The sequence below is a fragment of the Centroberyx affinis genome, unplaced genomic scaffold (genome assembly GCF_046629955.1).
Source record: "Centroberyx affinis isolate AG114_WGS23_722 - 3 ecotype Tasmania unplaced genomic scaffold, CSIRO-AGI_Caff_v1 ptg000196l_1, whole genome shotgun sequence".
In the NCBI taxonomy this organism is placed as follows: domain Eukaryota; kingdom Metazoa; phylum Chordata; class Actinopteri; order Beryciformes; family Berycidae; genus Centroberyx; species Centroberyx affinis.
This window is the reverse complement of record NW_027278889.1, coordinates 83,490-100,000: the sequence shown is the minus strand read 5'-3', so window position 1 is coordinate 100,000 and position 16,511 is coordinate 83,490. Positions and strand designations below refer to the sequence as shown.

Here is a 16,511-nt window from a genome sequence, read left to right as displayed (position 1 = left end):
TGAGTCAGGCTAAGGTTTGTAGCTAAAGTTAGCTCATTTTCCATAGCCGTGCTCCGTGCCCGGAGTGCACTGGTTCTCAGACACGCTGGGGGCGAGGGGGGCAGCGTGGACGGGGTTAACTTACCCAGCTCAGCAGTATTCGGGCGCTCTCTCTCACGTCTGGGGATCAAATCAGCATGTGATCGGCCGCTAGACAGCCTCCCTGACCAACCTGGCACCAATAATCAATGGAAATCTCCTGAATAATAACATGATATGCTATTGATCCCCAAGAGGATAATTATTTTTTGGCTTGCCAGAGCGCAGGATCAGCTACAGAACTGCACCCATAGATTTAGGTCTGTCTCCCTCCCAATATGGAATACACTGCTTCCAGTTTAGATTTTTATAGCAACTCTTTACGATCAAAGGGGAGCCGAATCGATACTTTATGACTCCGTGTGTTGTTAACAGGTGTTAATATGACACAGCTACAGAAATTTGGCGTGCTGGAGAGAAACCAAAGCCCTTCTTGGAAGAACAAAGGGAAGACATGGCGCACAGAAAGCAATCAATCAATCACTGTCAGAACACGTCTGGCTTTGACAGCGCGGTTCTGAACCCCGAAGTAAAAGATAGCATGCAGCAAAGTTCAAAATACTTTCATTGTTCATCTGTCAGTGTGAAAGACAATTGCAGGGGAGAGGGAGGGAAAGTCCTAACACAATATTTATCTTGTGTCCGCTTTCCTCCTGACTCGCACTTTTTTTTTTAATGTATTCCTGCTATTGTGGTGAGCGCTGGAAGATGGATGGGTAGAGGAGTCCAGTAGGTGATATCTGTCTGCTACAAGCACAGTGCAGTCACTCACACATTTCCCCTGTCTCCAATCTCAAGCAACGGCAATAATTCAGTCACCAACAAACGGCGCTGGTTTTCTGTGGCATTTCAATTGTCGGTGGTTGGTGGTTTTTCTTCTGCATTGTTCTTGAAACTGCTTCCCTGGGAAACTGGGAAAGTCAAACAGCTGACGAGATGTCACCTCATGAACTCTCTCCTCAGTTTCACACACTCACACAAACAGCCACGTCGGCGATCTGACACACACGCGCTCTCGCTCATTCTCCTTTTTCTCCGGCACACACACACACACACACACATTCTAAGGAACTCTCATCAACTGCTTGTCAAGCTCAACAGCACACAGCACTGTCTAAACAGGCCATGAGCTGCAGCTTCTCACATGCTCCGACTGTTGCCGTTCAGCTGCGAGACGCTAATAACTCTCGATCATATCGCGTCAGTCACGTCTTGTGATGCCTCGGGTCTTGTGATGGTTGCTGCCCTTCCTGCCGCGTTCAGAAGTCGTGTTAAAAAAATCTAAGGGATTTTCGGCGAGTGTGAGCATATTCCCCTTCGCACGTTTTTCTTTTTTTTTCTTTTCATTTAGCCTGCAGCAGTGAGAGCCGGGGAAGGCGTGTGTGGTGCAATAAAAAACTACCTTTAACAGTTACTTCCCTGTAGCTATACCTGTTTCACTGAGCATGCCTGTACCTGGGCCTCACACAAGCCTGTTGTGACTGGTCATGTGGTTCTATATGGGGAACATGCCTGACCTGGGGGTATTATCCCGTGTTCACACAGGGACATACGCATGCACACACACACACACACACACACACACACACACACACACACACCTGTTTTTGCATGTACATTTACATGCACACATACACACACATTCTTTAGAAGCCAACAGTAGCGAAACAAGAAGAGATGGGCCTCGCTGAGCAGCTGACAAAGTGAATTACACGGAGAGGTAAAACACTAGCTTCCTGTCTCGCACAATAGCACTGGATGACTTTCAGATGGATTTAGCAGAATCCTGTACAAACAGCAAGTCAATAACTGGGACAGGGTAATGGCCAATCGTTGAGGAAGAACATTTCACAAGTGATTTGTGGAGAAAATGTGTGTTTAGGCCACTTTGCACCACAGTCTGTCACCCAGCCATAACAAGGGCACTCTGCCAATGGGTCCCATTTGCCAGCAGAAATGCATGCAGATATCCGAATATTCCTGAGCCTGTGATATGGGCTGTGACTCCATATTCCTCATCATAGACAGGCCTCTGAGGAAAAAAAAAAAAAAAAAAAAAGAAAAAGAAATCCCACTGATGAAAAAGCTGATAATTCTGTCTCTAACGATTCCAGAAGCCATGAAATCAATGACAAATTTCTGTTATGAGCAAACGTACAAGACATTTTAATCCTTCAGCACTTTGCCTCTGATATTTATGTCTGTCGCTGGCGCTTTCATTATCATAAAGCGTGTTTAATATTTCTCAGCTGTGTGAGAGGCCAGCCACACTACAGATGATTGAGAGTGCTCTAGATTTACTGGCGCTTTCTGTCTCTCCTTCTCTTTCTCCAGCTGTGTGCACGTACTTCAGGACCTATACACACGACAGACTACACAGACAGAGAGAGAGAGGACAACAGAGGGAGGGAGGGAAGGAGGGAGGGAGGAAGCAATGTGCAAGTATTGAGGACACGGTGCCAACCAGAGAGGCCCACCGTGCCTCAGTCCCATCTCTCCAGCTGAGGGCTTTGATTCGCCTGATTGTCTCCAATATTGAGACACACAATAAACACAACACTGGGCATCCATTTGCAATTCTAATCAGTCCCTCTCAACCGGCCTGGACAACCCAGCTACAGCCCTCTGGGATATCACTCATCTGACTGCAAAATAATGACACACAATCATTGCCATGGCTACGCCGCTACCGCGTCCCATGAGCAGGAGCGCGGAGAGGATATTAATACACAGGAGTGCTCGGAGGACTAAATGAATTAGCCAGGAGATTAGCTAGATACCAGGTTAATGAATGTGCCATGCAGACAACTTCTCCCGCCTAGCACTGGGGAGCAACGCCCCCCCCCTCTCTCTCCCCCAAAACCACCAGCAGCAAGCAGGCTAGCTAGCAGGTCCACACCTGCTTCTGCAGGGCAAGTTTCTACAAGACTTCAATAAACCATCTCCCTTCAACATGCAATCCTGACTATGTAAACTTACTTTGATTATTTCTTGATAAGGCTGCAAGTTGCTAACTCCAGCTTTATCTGATGAAAGATACTGGGGCGTGTAAACCAACATACAGGCTGTGAGATGATCCTTATCCAATGTATATACACACACACACACACACACACACACACACACACACACACAAGTGTCTGTGTTTATGTTGATCTATATGAAATGGTTGTGTTCTGGATGTTAAGGGTCCCACAGGCATAGGTCTGTATATTGTAGAAAAGCCCATCTGTTGGCCTTTCCACTGGTGTTTTCATTGACTTGGTCGCATGATGATAATAGATGCTTGCAGATAAATGAGAGCAAACTGACATGCAATCATCCACTTTTTAGTATCCTTGATGTATTTGCTTTAACAGTCACCCTGAAGATGAGAAATTCAAATTTATTTCAGAAAATAACAGGCACATCTTATGAAACTGCCCATTTGACTTGCAAATCATTCAGATGATTCATAACAGCGACAGTGCTCGTCTGCCCTGCTTTCTGAGTGAGAGAGTGCACACACCCGCTCAACGCCTGCCTGCATGAGCGCATGCCTGCCTGCTTTTGTGTTGTGTGTGTGTGTCTGTGTGTGCACGTGTACACATGCATGGGCATGTGAATGACAGCCTGTCAGTGAAGGAGATGTCTTTATCTAGCTGATGTGTGTGTGTGTGTGTGTGTGAGAGTCGTGGCTGGAGCAGGGTCACATCGCTGGCAGGGAGTCGACACGACAGACAGGAAACATCACTTTCTGATTTCCCTCTAGAGGGGAAACACTCTTGTCACAATCTGCAAAGCCACTGGCCGACCTCATTTAGAGGTTATTCCAATATGTGCAACAGTAAAAATGTGTGCGTGTGTGTGTGTGTGTGTGTGGGTATACGGGCCACACACTCATGACAATAGCATGCGATACTGATCTTAAAACCTTTTTTTTTTTTGCTCCAGCTATTTCTTTAAAACAACATGTTTTTTTTGTAGCTTTGTTTTCCAGGTCTTGCAGCGAACAGTTTTGGTTGAGCGAACCGCTCCCCTCCCTGTCCTTAGCCTTTGACTCTTTCTGTGTAACAACAATACAGGGGTTTTAGTTCAGTGTCCTGCAGTCGATCTGCTAGGGCACAGATAAGAGAAGCTGATGGATAGGTTTAATCAGCCAAGCCCGGGGATCAAGACCACGGGACAGATCAATCAAATACTGTGGTTTATAAAAGAAAGAAACGGCTTTTATCAGAGTCAAAGGGTCTCTCCCTGATCTTTCTGTTTTTTACTATGGGAACAGAAACCAAGGTTATTACAGTAAATTAACAGAGAGAAAAACATATTTTAGTTAACTGAATTAAATGTGTACCAAAAACTACAATTAAACTGAAACAACAAAGTTTCCTGTCCAAAACTATTTAAAAAAAAAAAAAAACTATTTTAAAAAAAGAAATACCAAGAGTTAAATTTGGTTTTCTGGTCAAAGCCAAAATGAGAGTGGAGTATAAGAGAACCCTCTAGAAATGAAAAAAGGCCCACATCTGCAATCAATACATTGAGACATACTCTGAAAGACCTAAGGCAACTCTCCAACAAAACACAAGTTCTACTTCGTCCTGGTTTCTAAAATACTGAGCACACACTGAAATCAAATGAAATGAAAACTTCAACAAAACACTTTTGAAAAATACAAATTTAACTGAAACTAAAACTAGTCTGAAAACTAAGACTAAACCTAAAGAAAATCAAAATGGAAAATAAAACAAGACAAAAAACCCTATGAAAACCCCAGAGACAGACAATAGACTTGCTCTGTTATAACTGGCAGCCAGCATTTAATACACAGCTGCCTTCTATGTCTTAAAAGGGAATTCTTATCAGAGAATTTGAGTGACAAGTCCATTCTCTGCTTACAATCTCTGCTCATGATTGTAAAAGACAGTTACACATGTCCCATCCAATCTAAGACAAATTAGTTGCTCTTTCTTTCTTCCCTTAGAAGGGAGATCTTATCCAGGCGGACATGCTTAAGTTGTCAGTGGGTTTCTAAAACCCCATATTGAACACCATATTGACTGATGCAATCGCAGAGACACACATCATTAGGCTCATTAACAGTGAATGTAAAAGGGGAGGACGGGCTAACTGGAGTAGCGGGAATCTGTGTCTCCACTGATAACACTCGCCTTTAACAAGCAGAGCACAGGCAAGATGCAGGCTGTCGGTATTAAAATGAAATGTGTGTGTCTGTGTGTGATGTGCGTGCTAATAAATAGGTTGTTTGACATGATGCTATTCTCATTCACACGGTTTGCTGTGTGATAACGCGGTGGATTGTGGCCTCGTAAAGACGCTCCATGTGTTGTTTTAGGAAGCCATTAGAAACTGGGCCGTCTCCATTACAAGGGCTATCTGATCATTATTACCGCCATCTGTAACACACACTCAAGCCTTAATCTGCACAAGCCAACCACAGCTGACTCCTGAGCTAGTGAACACATTGACTCTACCTTCCCCTGTGATGTACACGTGTGTGTGTGTGTGTGTGTGCACATCTAAACGTGACACAGCAGCTGTTCCCTCATCACACTTTGCGCTTGCGGGTCGACGCGTATTAGTCCAACCCACTTGACCAGCGTGCACCGAGGGGAGCGCCGCACTCCTGCTAAACCCACATACAACTCCAACCCACTCCCTCTGCAACACCAAACCCCAGCGCCCGTGCAATGCAATCACAACCTCTCTGCCAGAGCTGCCTGCAACCTTCAAAGGCTCATCACAGAACGCACATCTAATGGAGAGAGAAGGCCGGCTATAGCCTTGGCCAAGCACACTGCTTTGAAGCAACTCCTCCAGCCCTCCAATAGGAGGCAAATAATTTCCCTTCCATTGTGCGAGAGGTGCACCAGGCGGCTCTATTTGGTGGCCGCATGTGGAGCGGCTTCAAGGATCACGCCACTCCATTCCAGAGCAGGGCCACTACAGGAAATGAGACTCCAGGCTCTCCAGATGCACCAGCCACTCCTTTACAATAAATATATTCATGCATTCATGTATATTTCAAATAAGAATTTGACTCCCCCCGCATAATGCACATGCAAGGGTCTGGCTTTGTGATTCTTGATATGCGCGAGGTGCTACAATCAGACATGTATAAATAAATCAGGAAATGCAGCAAACAGAGCTACTAAAAGCAGCTACAGAGGCCCGGGCCAGGCGGTGAGAGGACTCAGAGGTTTGTCTGCAAAGAAAAGCTTTCATCTTTGAGACGGAGAGAGAAGAGAGGAGTGATGTGCTGTAGGTTTGGGCTGTCATGTTTCACAGTGGGGGACTTAAGAGACAGATGAGCAGAAGAACTAAAAGCAGTCAAACTTTTCAGTGCTGGGAAAATGGAAGACAAGACAGCGGAACACGGAAGAGTGCCACACATTAAGCTCGGCAAGCTAATCTCACACTGGGAAATATAGTATTACATAGCCTTAAGAGGGAAACTCACGTGGTTAGTCATTAAGTCACTGCAACGCCTTGGGTCTTATTCTTTGCATAGTTCATAAAGCGAGCGCGGAGGTTTGGGATATTGTGTTTGCTTTAGCAGACCTTCACTCCTATTTCCAATATCGGAGAGATGAGAGGCTTCCATGGCCAAGCACATCATGGGGGAGAATAAACACAGGATCTAATGGGAAACATGTGTGTGGGAGATGAAACGGCCTCCCTCACATGAGTAGGGTGAAATATAGGCCCGCGTCCTGCCGAGCTCCAATCACCACCGTAAGAACTTAGTGTGGAGGGGAAACAGCAGACCCCCGACTGGTTCTCTCTCACACTCACACACACACACACACACACGCTGCCAATATGGCCATTCTGGAGCGAATCCCCCTTCATGTGGAGGCCAGACTCTGACAGTGACATCTCCATTCACTCTAGAATTCTTTTTCTCTTCCCAACATGCATGCGTGCACACACACACACACACACACACACACACAGCCAGAGGCCATGGGAGGAGGAGGAGCAGCGCCGGGGCATAAAAAAGCCTTTCTCCCTGCCGTGGGTCTCTGTGGGGTTTAGCATGGCATTATGGGAAGATTAGACTTTAGAGTGCTCTACTATCTGATGTCATTGTTGGTTTTACGTTGTCTGGATGGCTTGTGGAACTCAGACCTGATGGCAGGCACATTTCTCTCCAAACAAAATGCTCTGGGTTGCAGTTGTGATTGATTGCAGGTTCCTATTGTATCTGTCTGGTATGGCTCTATTGGAAGAAGAATTAGTCAGACAAAAACACATGGAAAACGCTCCGCATCTGACTCCATCAATCAAGTCAGCAATCAAAATAATTCAATTAAGAGACTTAAATCCCGCTGGCTTACGATTCCCCGGTCCAATAGCCGAGAGACAAACTCAATTTACTGACAATCCATACATGATAGCATTAACTCCACTTTAAGGCTCAAATCTTTTTTCCATGACTTACATTTTCTAAATATCAGGGGAAATGCAAAGGAAATTGCTGAGTTATACTTTGTTTACTTGGAGCGGACAACTCTGGAAAAAAAAAAATAAACAAGCACAACTTTAAAAACATAAAAACATTACAGAGAGGCTCTCCAGACAACAAAACTAATTTGCAAGTTGTTTAGGACGAGGAATGCACTTATTTGCAAAACTTTAGAAATGCTTTTTATAGATCTGGTAAATGGCCATACATACAGAGCTGGGGGAGCGGGGAGAGACTGGGAGAGAGAGGTTGCTGAATATGTGTGTAATTGTCTTTTTCCCCGTTTCCGAGGTGTGAAAGGGAATGCAGGGTTGCGCTGGGGTGTCCCAGGGAGAGGCGATTGAAGCGTCAGTCACAGCTGCCACACAGAGCCCCGGCGCGCAGCAAATCCCAGGCCCGGCCCTTGCAGGCGGAGGGCCGGGGCTGGGCGGGGAACAGCAGGAGTCCCACAGGCCTTTTCTTCCAACTCCTCTCACCAGCACAAGGGGGACTGGCTCATGCTGGGAGTTTGCTTAGAAAAGGCTGAGCCAAGACTTGGCAGAATGGGTTAACGGAGGCACGCACGCACACACACGCACGCACACACACACACACACCATCAAATGCTTTTTGGGCTGTCTGTCCTGCCTGTGGGCATGGTGGGAAAAAAAGATGAACAAAAAAAATCAAAGATAAATCAAACTTCCAGTTACCATCTCAACATTACACACACACACACACACACACACCACAGCCAGACCAGAACAAGAGAGGAACTGCTCAAACTAGATTATTGAAGGAATGAGTGGTTTTTGCTCGATGCCCGGGGAGCCTAATAGTAGTAAAGTCCTGGGGATTATACACTGTGCCATTTCCATGCTCCCCCTAATAGTCTCCATGTCCTGCCTCTGTATGCCGTAGATGGATTATGATGCTTTATAATTAACATTGGTGGGGGGGGGGGGGTTGTTACAGCCCACCCATCTGCCACGATGACACACTTACGGGGGGCATCCCTTGGGAGAAGGGGGCTGCTACCACACTACTCCATTACTTTATCATTCTATCATTCTATTATCCTACCACTCCATTCAATTACACTGTCACTCCATTAGTGTACTCATAACATTGAACAAAGAGCTCCATGATGATCATTAATGATATGTTCAAAGCTGGTTGGGAATGGTCATGCTTCATCCAGTATCTCTTTGTAAAGTCTTATCTGTTGACACAAAAAAGATCCAAGCAAGGCTCATTTTTGTCCCATTTAGGGAGGAACAGGTAATTGCAAAAAAAAAAAAAAAATGCAATATTCAATAGTGCATTTTCCAAGCCAGAATGTAATTTTTTTTCTTAGCGGGAAAGGTGTTTCCAACAGTTTCCTTGACAAGGTATAATTATGATCATCCCTGTCTGACAAATCAAGTGACAGTGTTGGAGAAATTCTTTCATTTTGTTCATACTGGGCATGTCCTAAGCATTAGAATAACATTTCCGCTGCATAAAAGCACATTTTTTAACCTTAATTTCTTTTACAGCACTGAAAACAAGAAGAAAAGGCTCACATGCATCATAATTCATATCTCAGCAAAATAATAGTTATATGATTATGTGTTATTAACATTCACCCCTAGTCCTGTCCCACCCATTTTTGCCTTTTTTCATTGAAATCCATCATCCCATTTCCCCCAAAGCCCTGACACTCTAAATTCAAAGTTCCCCACAAAAGTCTTTTGAGTGCCACAAACTGGGGAAAACATTTCCCTTGGTGGTTATATGTTTGGTGACAACTCATGACGTCGTGGAGAACTTGGGTGTTTGAGTCGGGTTGTTTGGGGCCGGTGTGCGATGAGGTCTGCCTCCGCAGCACAGAGGGGTTCTGTGAGAAAGAGTTAAGTCTATGAGGTCAGGCCGGAGGAGGAGGTTACCGGTTCTCGACTCGGAGCCGCAGGGGTAATGGTTTTAGAGATGGCTGTCACACAGATCCGTTCCACTGTCCAACACCACCACTGATCTCCACCAGTCCAAGTCCGCTCGCTTTTCAATCGCTCAACTTCTCTCTCCCTGTTCCCCTTTCTTCTTTTCTCCTTCTCTTTCCCCCCTCACACTGACACATGGAAGTAATCTGGGAGCTCAACGCTGGACTGAAAGGATGTGCGGTTGAGCCCAGGGCTGGGTTTCAACGCTCTACACTGGCTTCCTTTCCTCTCCTGTTTAATCCCCTCATTTTCAACTGCTCTTCTGTAAAAGAACTAAGACGGCAAACAACAGGCAGACTTTACCCATTCAACTATTTTTTCCCCCACTTCCTGTAACTCCGCATTCCTACATTTTCGCTTGATTCAGCTAAAGCGAGGGGCAAGGCGACGAGGAGAAATCTTCAGGGATGGTTTCCAGCCCCGCGCCTGTGCCTCTGGTTGGCAGCGCCGGTGTTGACGGGAACTTCCTGGTCGCTGCCAGCCAGGCCTCCGTCTAACGAAGCTGGGTCGCTAACCGGCTGTAAGGCAGCCACTGTTCAACCACTCCACACACTTCCACCGCTAGGCCCTCAACACTTTCACTGGGGCACACTGGCACACTCCTAACACTTCCTTAATGCTCCACTGTGGGTGGACAAAGAACAATGGCACACCGGCACACACTCTCAGGCACTCACTCACTCACTCGGACAAGTTCACACTCAGCCCCTTTCATACACGCCTTGGGCTTGTTTAATTATGGTATGAAAAAATAAATCGTGTAACAATTAATAGCACTCAAAGACATATTGATTGGCAAATCATTACACAAAATATGTAGAATTACAATAGCTGGATTAGATCAAAGCCAATTTTGCAATACTTTTCAGTTTGTTTAGCCTACTTGGCTGCCAGATGGGTGTGGTTGGCCACTTAGTACAATACAATGAGTGTTGAAAGAAAGTTTAGACAATCACAAGAAACTATCTGAAAGTCAATTTGGCGTAGTTTTCCGTGACTTCTTACCTTAACTTACCGGAGACTGAATCTGAATGATAAAGTAAACCCCTTCCATCTGGTGCGGGTTTGGTTCCTAACTGCAGTCGTTGAGACCTGGGGTGCTGCTGGTTTTCTATCTGGTAGTTAGTTGCATTCACCTGGTGTCCCAGATCTAAATCTGTCCCTATATTAGGTGGCTAAAATGAAAACCAGCAATACCCTGGGTCCCGAGGACCGAAGATAAAAACCACCGCGGTACTCCATGCAAATTAAAACAAATGCTAAAGATAAGTTGCAAATATTATTTGACCAATGTCTGGGCACTGAACTGTATTTCATGTGCTTGAATATAAAGAAAAGAATGCATCAATAACACACAAAAGCAGAATGATCGGTTTTCAGTGATGTGGCAATCGAACCACCAGTGGATAAAGTGAGTCCATCTGGAGCGAAACCATGACGGGAAAAACAGCATTTCCCCTAAAATATCCTCAAGTGCTACAACCCCTTCTGAGCCCAGGTGCTTCACATAGATGACCACACGAAGAATCTGTCCTTACACACCACTGAAACAACATACATGCGCACACACACTCACACACATAACACACACATAAAAGCGAGCGCAGCTGTCCTTCTACTGAGACACAGGCTGCCTTTACAGCACGATGGGCCAGTTGCTCTCCAGAAGTAGTTCTTATTGGTCGGGCCTCTCTCTCTCTTTCTCTCCCTCTCTCCGAGCTGGGCTCAGGCTCTAAGTCCTCTCTGTGTGTAATGAGATCTCTATCAGAGGGAAACACGATCAGAGTCTAAAGGGGGAGAAAGGGGGGGACTGGGGGAGGCAAGGGGAGAGAAGGGGTATATAGCAGGGGTAGTGGGGGCAAGCAGCAGGGCGCGGGGCAGGGAAGAAACAAAAACAGCCCTCTGACCCTCTCAGCAGTGGCCTGCTCTATAGCAAGGAGAGGGGAGCATTCACAGACTCTTTGCAAGGAACCAAATCCTGTTTCTGGTCTAGTCCCCTCGTCTCCTCCGGCTCTGGTTTAACAGGTTGTGGCAGTTGCTGTTTATTTTGTCCCATACCAGTAGCTCCTGAAGTCACTGTAATATTTACATGTCAGCGCAGCAGAGCCAGCCTGAACATCACTTTTCAGTTAAAGGTTTATTATTATTCAAGAACAAATGTTGAAGCATTCACTTTTACCTTTTAACACCTGTTGATGAAAAAAAAAAATCAGATAAGGTAACACGGTGTTTTTCCAATTAATTTTATAGGAAAGAAATAAATTGTGAGAACACCACTTGAACTTTGATTAGGCCTATTGTGCAGCTACTCTGCTAATAGCAGCCAAATAATTATAATAATTATGTTTTTCTGGAAAAATATTTGACGGTTAACTTGTCATTTCGTCACATCAAATTGCAACCAAATAAATTAATTTATTTCAGGAAAAAAATATATTATTGTTATAGTTCATTTCTTTTTGTTTTGGAAAAATGTAAAATAATGTCTGTGGCATACCACAATGGGAATCAAATCCGGCCCAGTGACCAAACTTTCTGAACCTCTGAGTAGCTCAGGTCGGCCCGACAGCAAAAAACTGGGAACCTTGTTTTAAACATAACCAGTCGCCCGTGAGCCAGGCAGCCAAGGTGAATGGACACCAAAAGAAGATGAGCAAGCAAAGACCAACTGCACAGAGGCTATAGCTGACTTTTATCTACACTAATGTCTGTGTTAAGCTGTTTTGTATTCTGTTGTGGCTTCAGGACCGAGTCAGGGCCAAAAAATGTCTGCAAACTGGTTCCAAGCCTCGCAGAACTGAGAGGAGTTCAAAATCAGTGCACCAGACTCTTAGCCAGCCTGTGGCTGTTTTCTCGCTGTGTGTTTTCAGAGGTGTGTGAGTGTGTTTTCCGTCTTCCCCATCTTGTTTTTCTCCTGGGCTGCTGCAAACAGCCTGTGGTAGCTACAGGTCATGAGGTAAATATTAGCTAAGGAGGGTTAGAGGACGTGCAGGAACCACTCACAGCTACCCTGTCAGATTATCATTAAATTGGCATCACTGCAGCATTCCTGAGCACACTCGGTGTATGTGTGTGTGTGCATGCGTGGGTGTGCGTGTGTGTGTGTGTATATGTCTGTGCATGCCTGTACGTTGCCGCGCTGTGTAGGTTCAGCCAAACCGATGGGACGTGATCAGTCATAACAAAGTGACATTTTCTGGCGTAATCCCACTCAGCTAAATGAGAACTAATCCGATTTGCTCTGATCAAATGTTAGACGGTTCTCTACCGGCTGGGGACATTGACACATCCAGCCCTCTTCTGCACGGCTGCTCTGCCGCCAAGACGTCTCTCCCCCCCAGCTCATCCACACTCAAATTAAATATCAAAAAAGGTCTGATACATGCTGTACCTTCTGCAACAAAACTAAACTCGGGGATGATTCTTCTTCTTTCCAGACAGGGATACAGTGATGATGCATATGGCCTGTTCCAGCATGCAGGGGGGAAATCAATTAAGCAAACCCCAGTTATTGATAATGCAGGAGGGGGGAGTGATAGCATCCTCACATGGAAATCCATAACAGGAGGAATGCTCAGAGGAGGTAATGCACACACACAGACACACACAAGCATGTACACACACACACACACACACACAAAGAAAAACAACACACCATAGTGCCCCAAACCTGCTGGTTTCCTCTACTTTGTCTCATAACTCATGGCCTGTAGGGAGGTACTGGTATTGTTATATTTTGTGTGTGTGTGTGTATGGTACAGTGTGCAAGCAGAGGGCCAGATTAATTTATTAGCTGAGGCAGCAGTGCTCCCCAAAGTGGGAACAGGAACTAAGACGTCGTAAATCTAGATAAGTCACCAGATAGTGTACTGTACAATTCAATAGGCCTCTCTCGCACTCTCTCTCTCTCCCTCTTTCTCTCTGCTATCACTATGGGGCAATATAGGCCAAGTCAGAGAGATGGAGTTTAAAAAAATAAGCTGGGAAAAAAACATGCCAATTGCTGTCCAAGTATTCCTTTTTTATTGCCTATCAAACGCTGCTGACCGATACATTTCAGAAGAAAAACAGGTTTGTCTTTTGTTATAGGCCAGAGTACGGCAGGATAATTGTCTATTGTTTTTCTAAGCTCAGAACAGCAGGATAATTAGGTTGAGAGAACACTTTGCAGAATGCATCATTGTTCCATTGTGAAGTTTATGAAATATTCGGCCGGCATGTTTTTTTTCTTCTTCTTTCTTTTTTTTTTTTTTTTTTTTTTTTTTTTAGAGGGAGCGGGGACAGAAACAGATGGAGAATAGATCTTCCACTCGCTCACCACCATGGTAACCTTCTCCTAAGACATTCCCTTCAGGTGACATCATCAATCAATAAATGTCTCTCCCTCTTCACTTGTCTGCCCATGACTGACACTGTGTGGGTTTCTGCGTATGTGTGCAATTTGTGTGTGTAATATCTCTCTGATGACACTCGTCGTTCCACTACCTCTGCAGCCATAGTCAAATAAAAGCTGATGGGCCGTAGTCTTGCCATTAAGCAGGCCACACACACACACACACACACACACACACACACACACACACACACCAATGAACATCTCAGCAATCTTCATACTGACTGACTGCACAACGAGCTCCTATGACATTTGACATTTGGAGGATAAATCATGGATTCACCTGAATGAATAAGTTCTAGTTATACGGCCGGTGCAGCCACTCTCCATTTCCCCTCGGTACTGAGCTCAAATGAAGGTCAGCTCCTCAGTTCCAACCATACAGAAGTACAGGACTTTTTTCCTGAGTTTATTTTCCCTATATGTATGCTTCCCAAAATCATGCAAATGTTAGGAGTCAAGTCTGAGTGGGTGATAATTGTTACCAGAACATATTTTATTATCAGTAGCCTGGGCTCAGTTTCCTTGGTTTGGTGGGAAACGATGAATACAAAAAAAAAAAATGTCTGGCTTCAGCTGCTTGCTTTGAGAAACTTGCCCTTGATTTGATGTTGAGAAATTAGGATGGATCCAAGCCAGTGCAATTAACTAGAATGTGATTCATTTTAAGCATTTATCTTTTGATATCTGAAAACAACCGTATCAAACCTTTTTATATATTTATATATATATATATATATAATTTTGTGCCTAAACTGAACCCTTTGAATAAATAAGAAAGTTGGATCCCAGTGTGTGTCCTGGCATGTTTCTGCCTCTCCCAGGCCAGGTATGTTTCGGACTTAAGGGAGAAATTTCTGGGCTACACCTTGACACACTTGGCACGGCTTAGTAGACTTTTTTCCTCATTTTTTTTACTGTGCTCTATTCATTCCACCATGACTAGAAATATCAGGGAAAAGAGTGGGCAAACTGTGATGGCCATGTTTAAAATGTCCAAGCAGGCTTTGTCTCAACAGATTTACAGAAGCCTCCTACTATGTGTAATATTGGCCTTGGATAAGAAATAACCATTTTTTATTTTGATTTTGGTTGGGCCTATTATATAGGCCTATACCCACTGGGTTTCTTTGGTGAAGGGAAATACCCACTGGGGGAAAATAAGATCAACAAAAACGCTGCGGTGCAGGACTGACTATTAAAACTACATAATTTCTTTTGTTTTCTAGATCACTGCTACAATTAAAGAGAACATCTAAGCCAGCTTGCACACAATGGCAACTTTTCCTGTAATGTTAGCCCTCCATTACGCACACACCCAGCGAGTTTGGCATGCTTGTACAAATGAAATACGACACTTACTTGGGATTCTGTGAGTTCCAGATAATAGTCTCCAGCGATTTTGCTAAAGGTAACGCCGACCTGCACATTATAATAAAGATCCAAAGATAATACTTCCAACAACCGAGTCCCGCCATTCTCAAAAACATAGAGACAGTGAGCCGATAACTCAGAGCGTCGGACAGTGCGCCTGGCAGCCTTTATCTGTGGTTTGCCCGGTGGAAGGTGAGGTCTGATCAGTCGGGAGCATGTGAGGTCGATATCAGATACATGACCTTCTGTCCAACTTCTTAAAATCTGCTCCAGACCCCGTGTCCTTGACTGAACTGTCCGCAGGACGTGCGATGCCCACGGTTCTTGATACGATCTCCTCGGTGAAGGAAAGCCCCCCCGAGTGTCCTGGTTGACCTGTGGCTGAGACAAAAACGGCCCTTCACGACCTTTTTACTCTGCGGAGACACCTCAAAAATAGGCTGCGATTCGATATCGGTTGAATCAGATCTAAGCTGTTACAGTTCGGAGAGGCACGCACAATTCGCGATGCGGCTGCCGATCAAGCGCTGCGCCGTGTCTTTGTCAAATCTCCCCTGGTGGTGCCTATACCTGTCGCTGTATATAGCCTACAGATGACCACATTCATCCATCAGTCACAACTCCGCAGCACGCTGGGAATCCCGAGGTCCACTTCATTCCAGTGTTATCTTTCACTCCGCCTCCCCCTCCTATTCTTCTTTGCAAAGGAATTGAGTTTCTATTGTAAATATCCCTCTCCGCTCTCCGTCCTATACGGCGTGCGTGTTGCGCTCCAACAGGGCAGACTAGTCCAACTCGGGCATGCTGCGTGGAGTGAATGTACGTCCCCTCTCTGTCTGTTGCCGCTCGGACACTGGGCGCAAAAGTGCCGCGGGAAGGTTAGGCCTGCTCACGAGCCCGCACGGTCGCTCTAAACCCGCTCGCTAACATTTCCATGCCGGTATTTTTTACCGTGTAAAAACTCACAGTCCTCCGGTGTGCGCCGCAGCCCGAGCTGAACTGCTACTACCCGACGCCCAGGCAGGCGCAGGGGGGGGAACAGCCCACAGTGCGAGCCGCGGCCAATCAGAGCGCTCTGTCCGAACTTGGAAGCAGGAAGCGAAGGCATTTATCGGGAGGGGAGGAGGAGGTGGGGGATGAGGAGTGGGGGGGGTGTCTGTTATTGGGTTGACCCCCACACCGCCACCTCCACCGCCCCCCCACCCCCCGACCGCACCATCGACCCAAATTGAAATGGACT

General features: G+C 45.6%; 1 protein-coding gene across 1 annotated transcript in view; it reads right to left on the bottom strand.

The window, feature by feature from the left end:
* Positions 1-16,231, bottom strand: part of LOC139660311 (ephrin-B1-like) — a gene marked incomplete at its 3' end in the record, with an annotated part of 24,102 nt that extends 7,871 nt beyond the window's left edge. Inside the window, exon 1 of the mRNA XM_071538417.1 lies at positions 15,260-16,231. Coding sequence (XP_071394518.1) covers positions 15,260-15,387 — 128 coding nt within the window. The remainder of the gene's footprint in view (positions 1-15,259) is intronic.
* Positions 16,232-16,511: the final 280 nt, after the last annotated feature.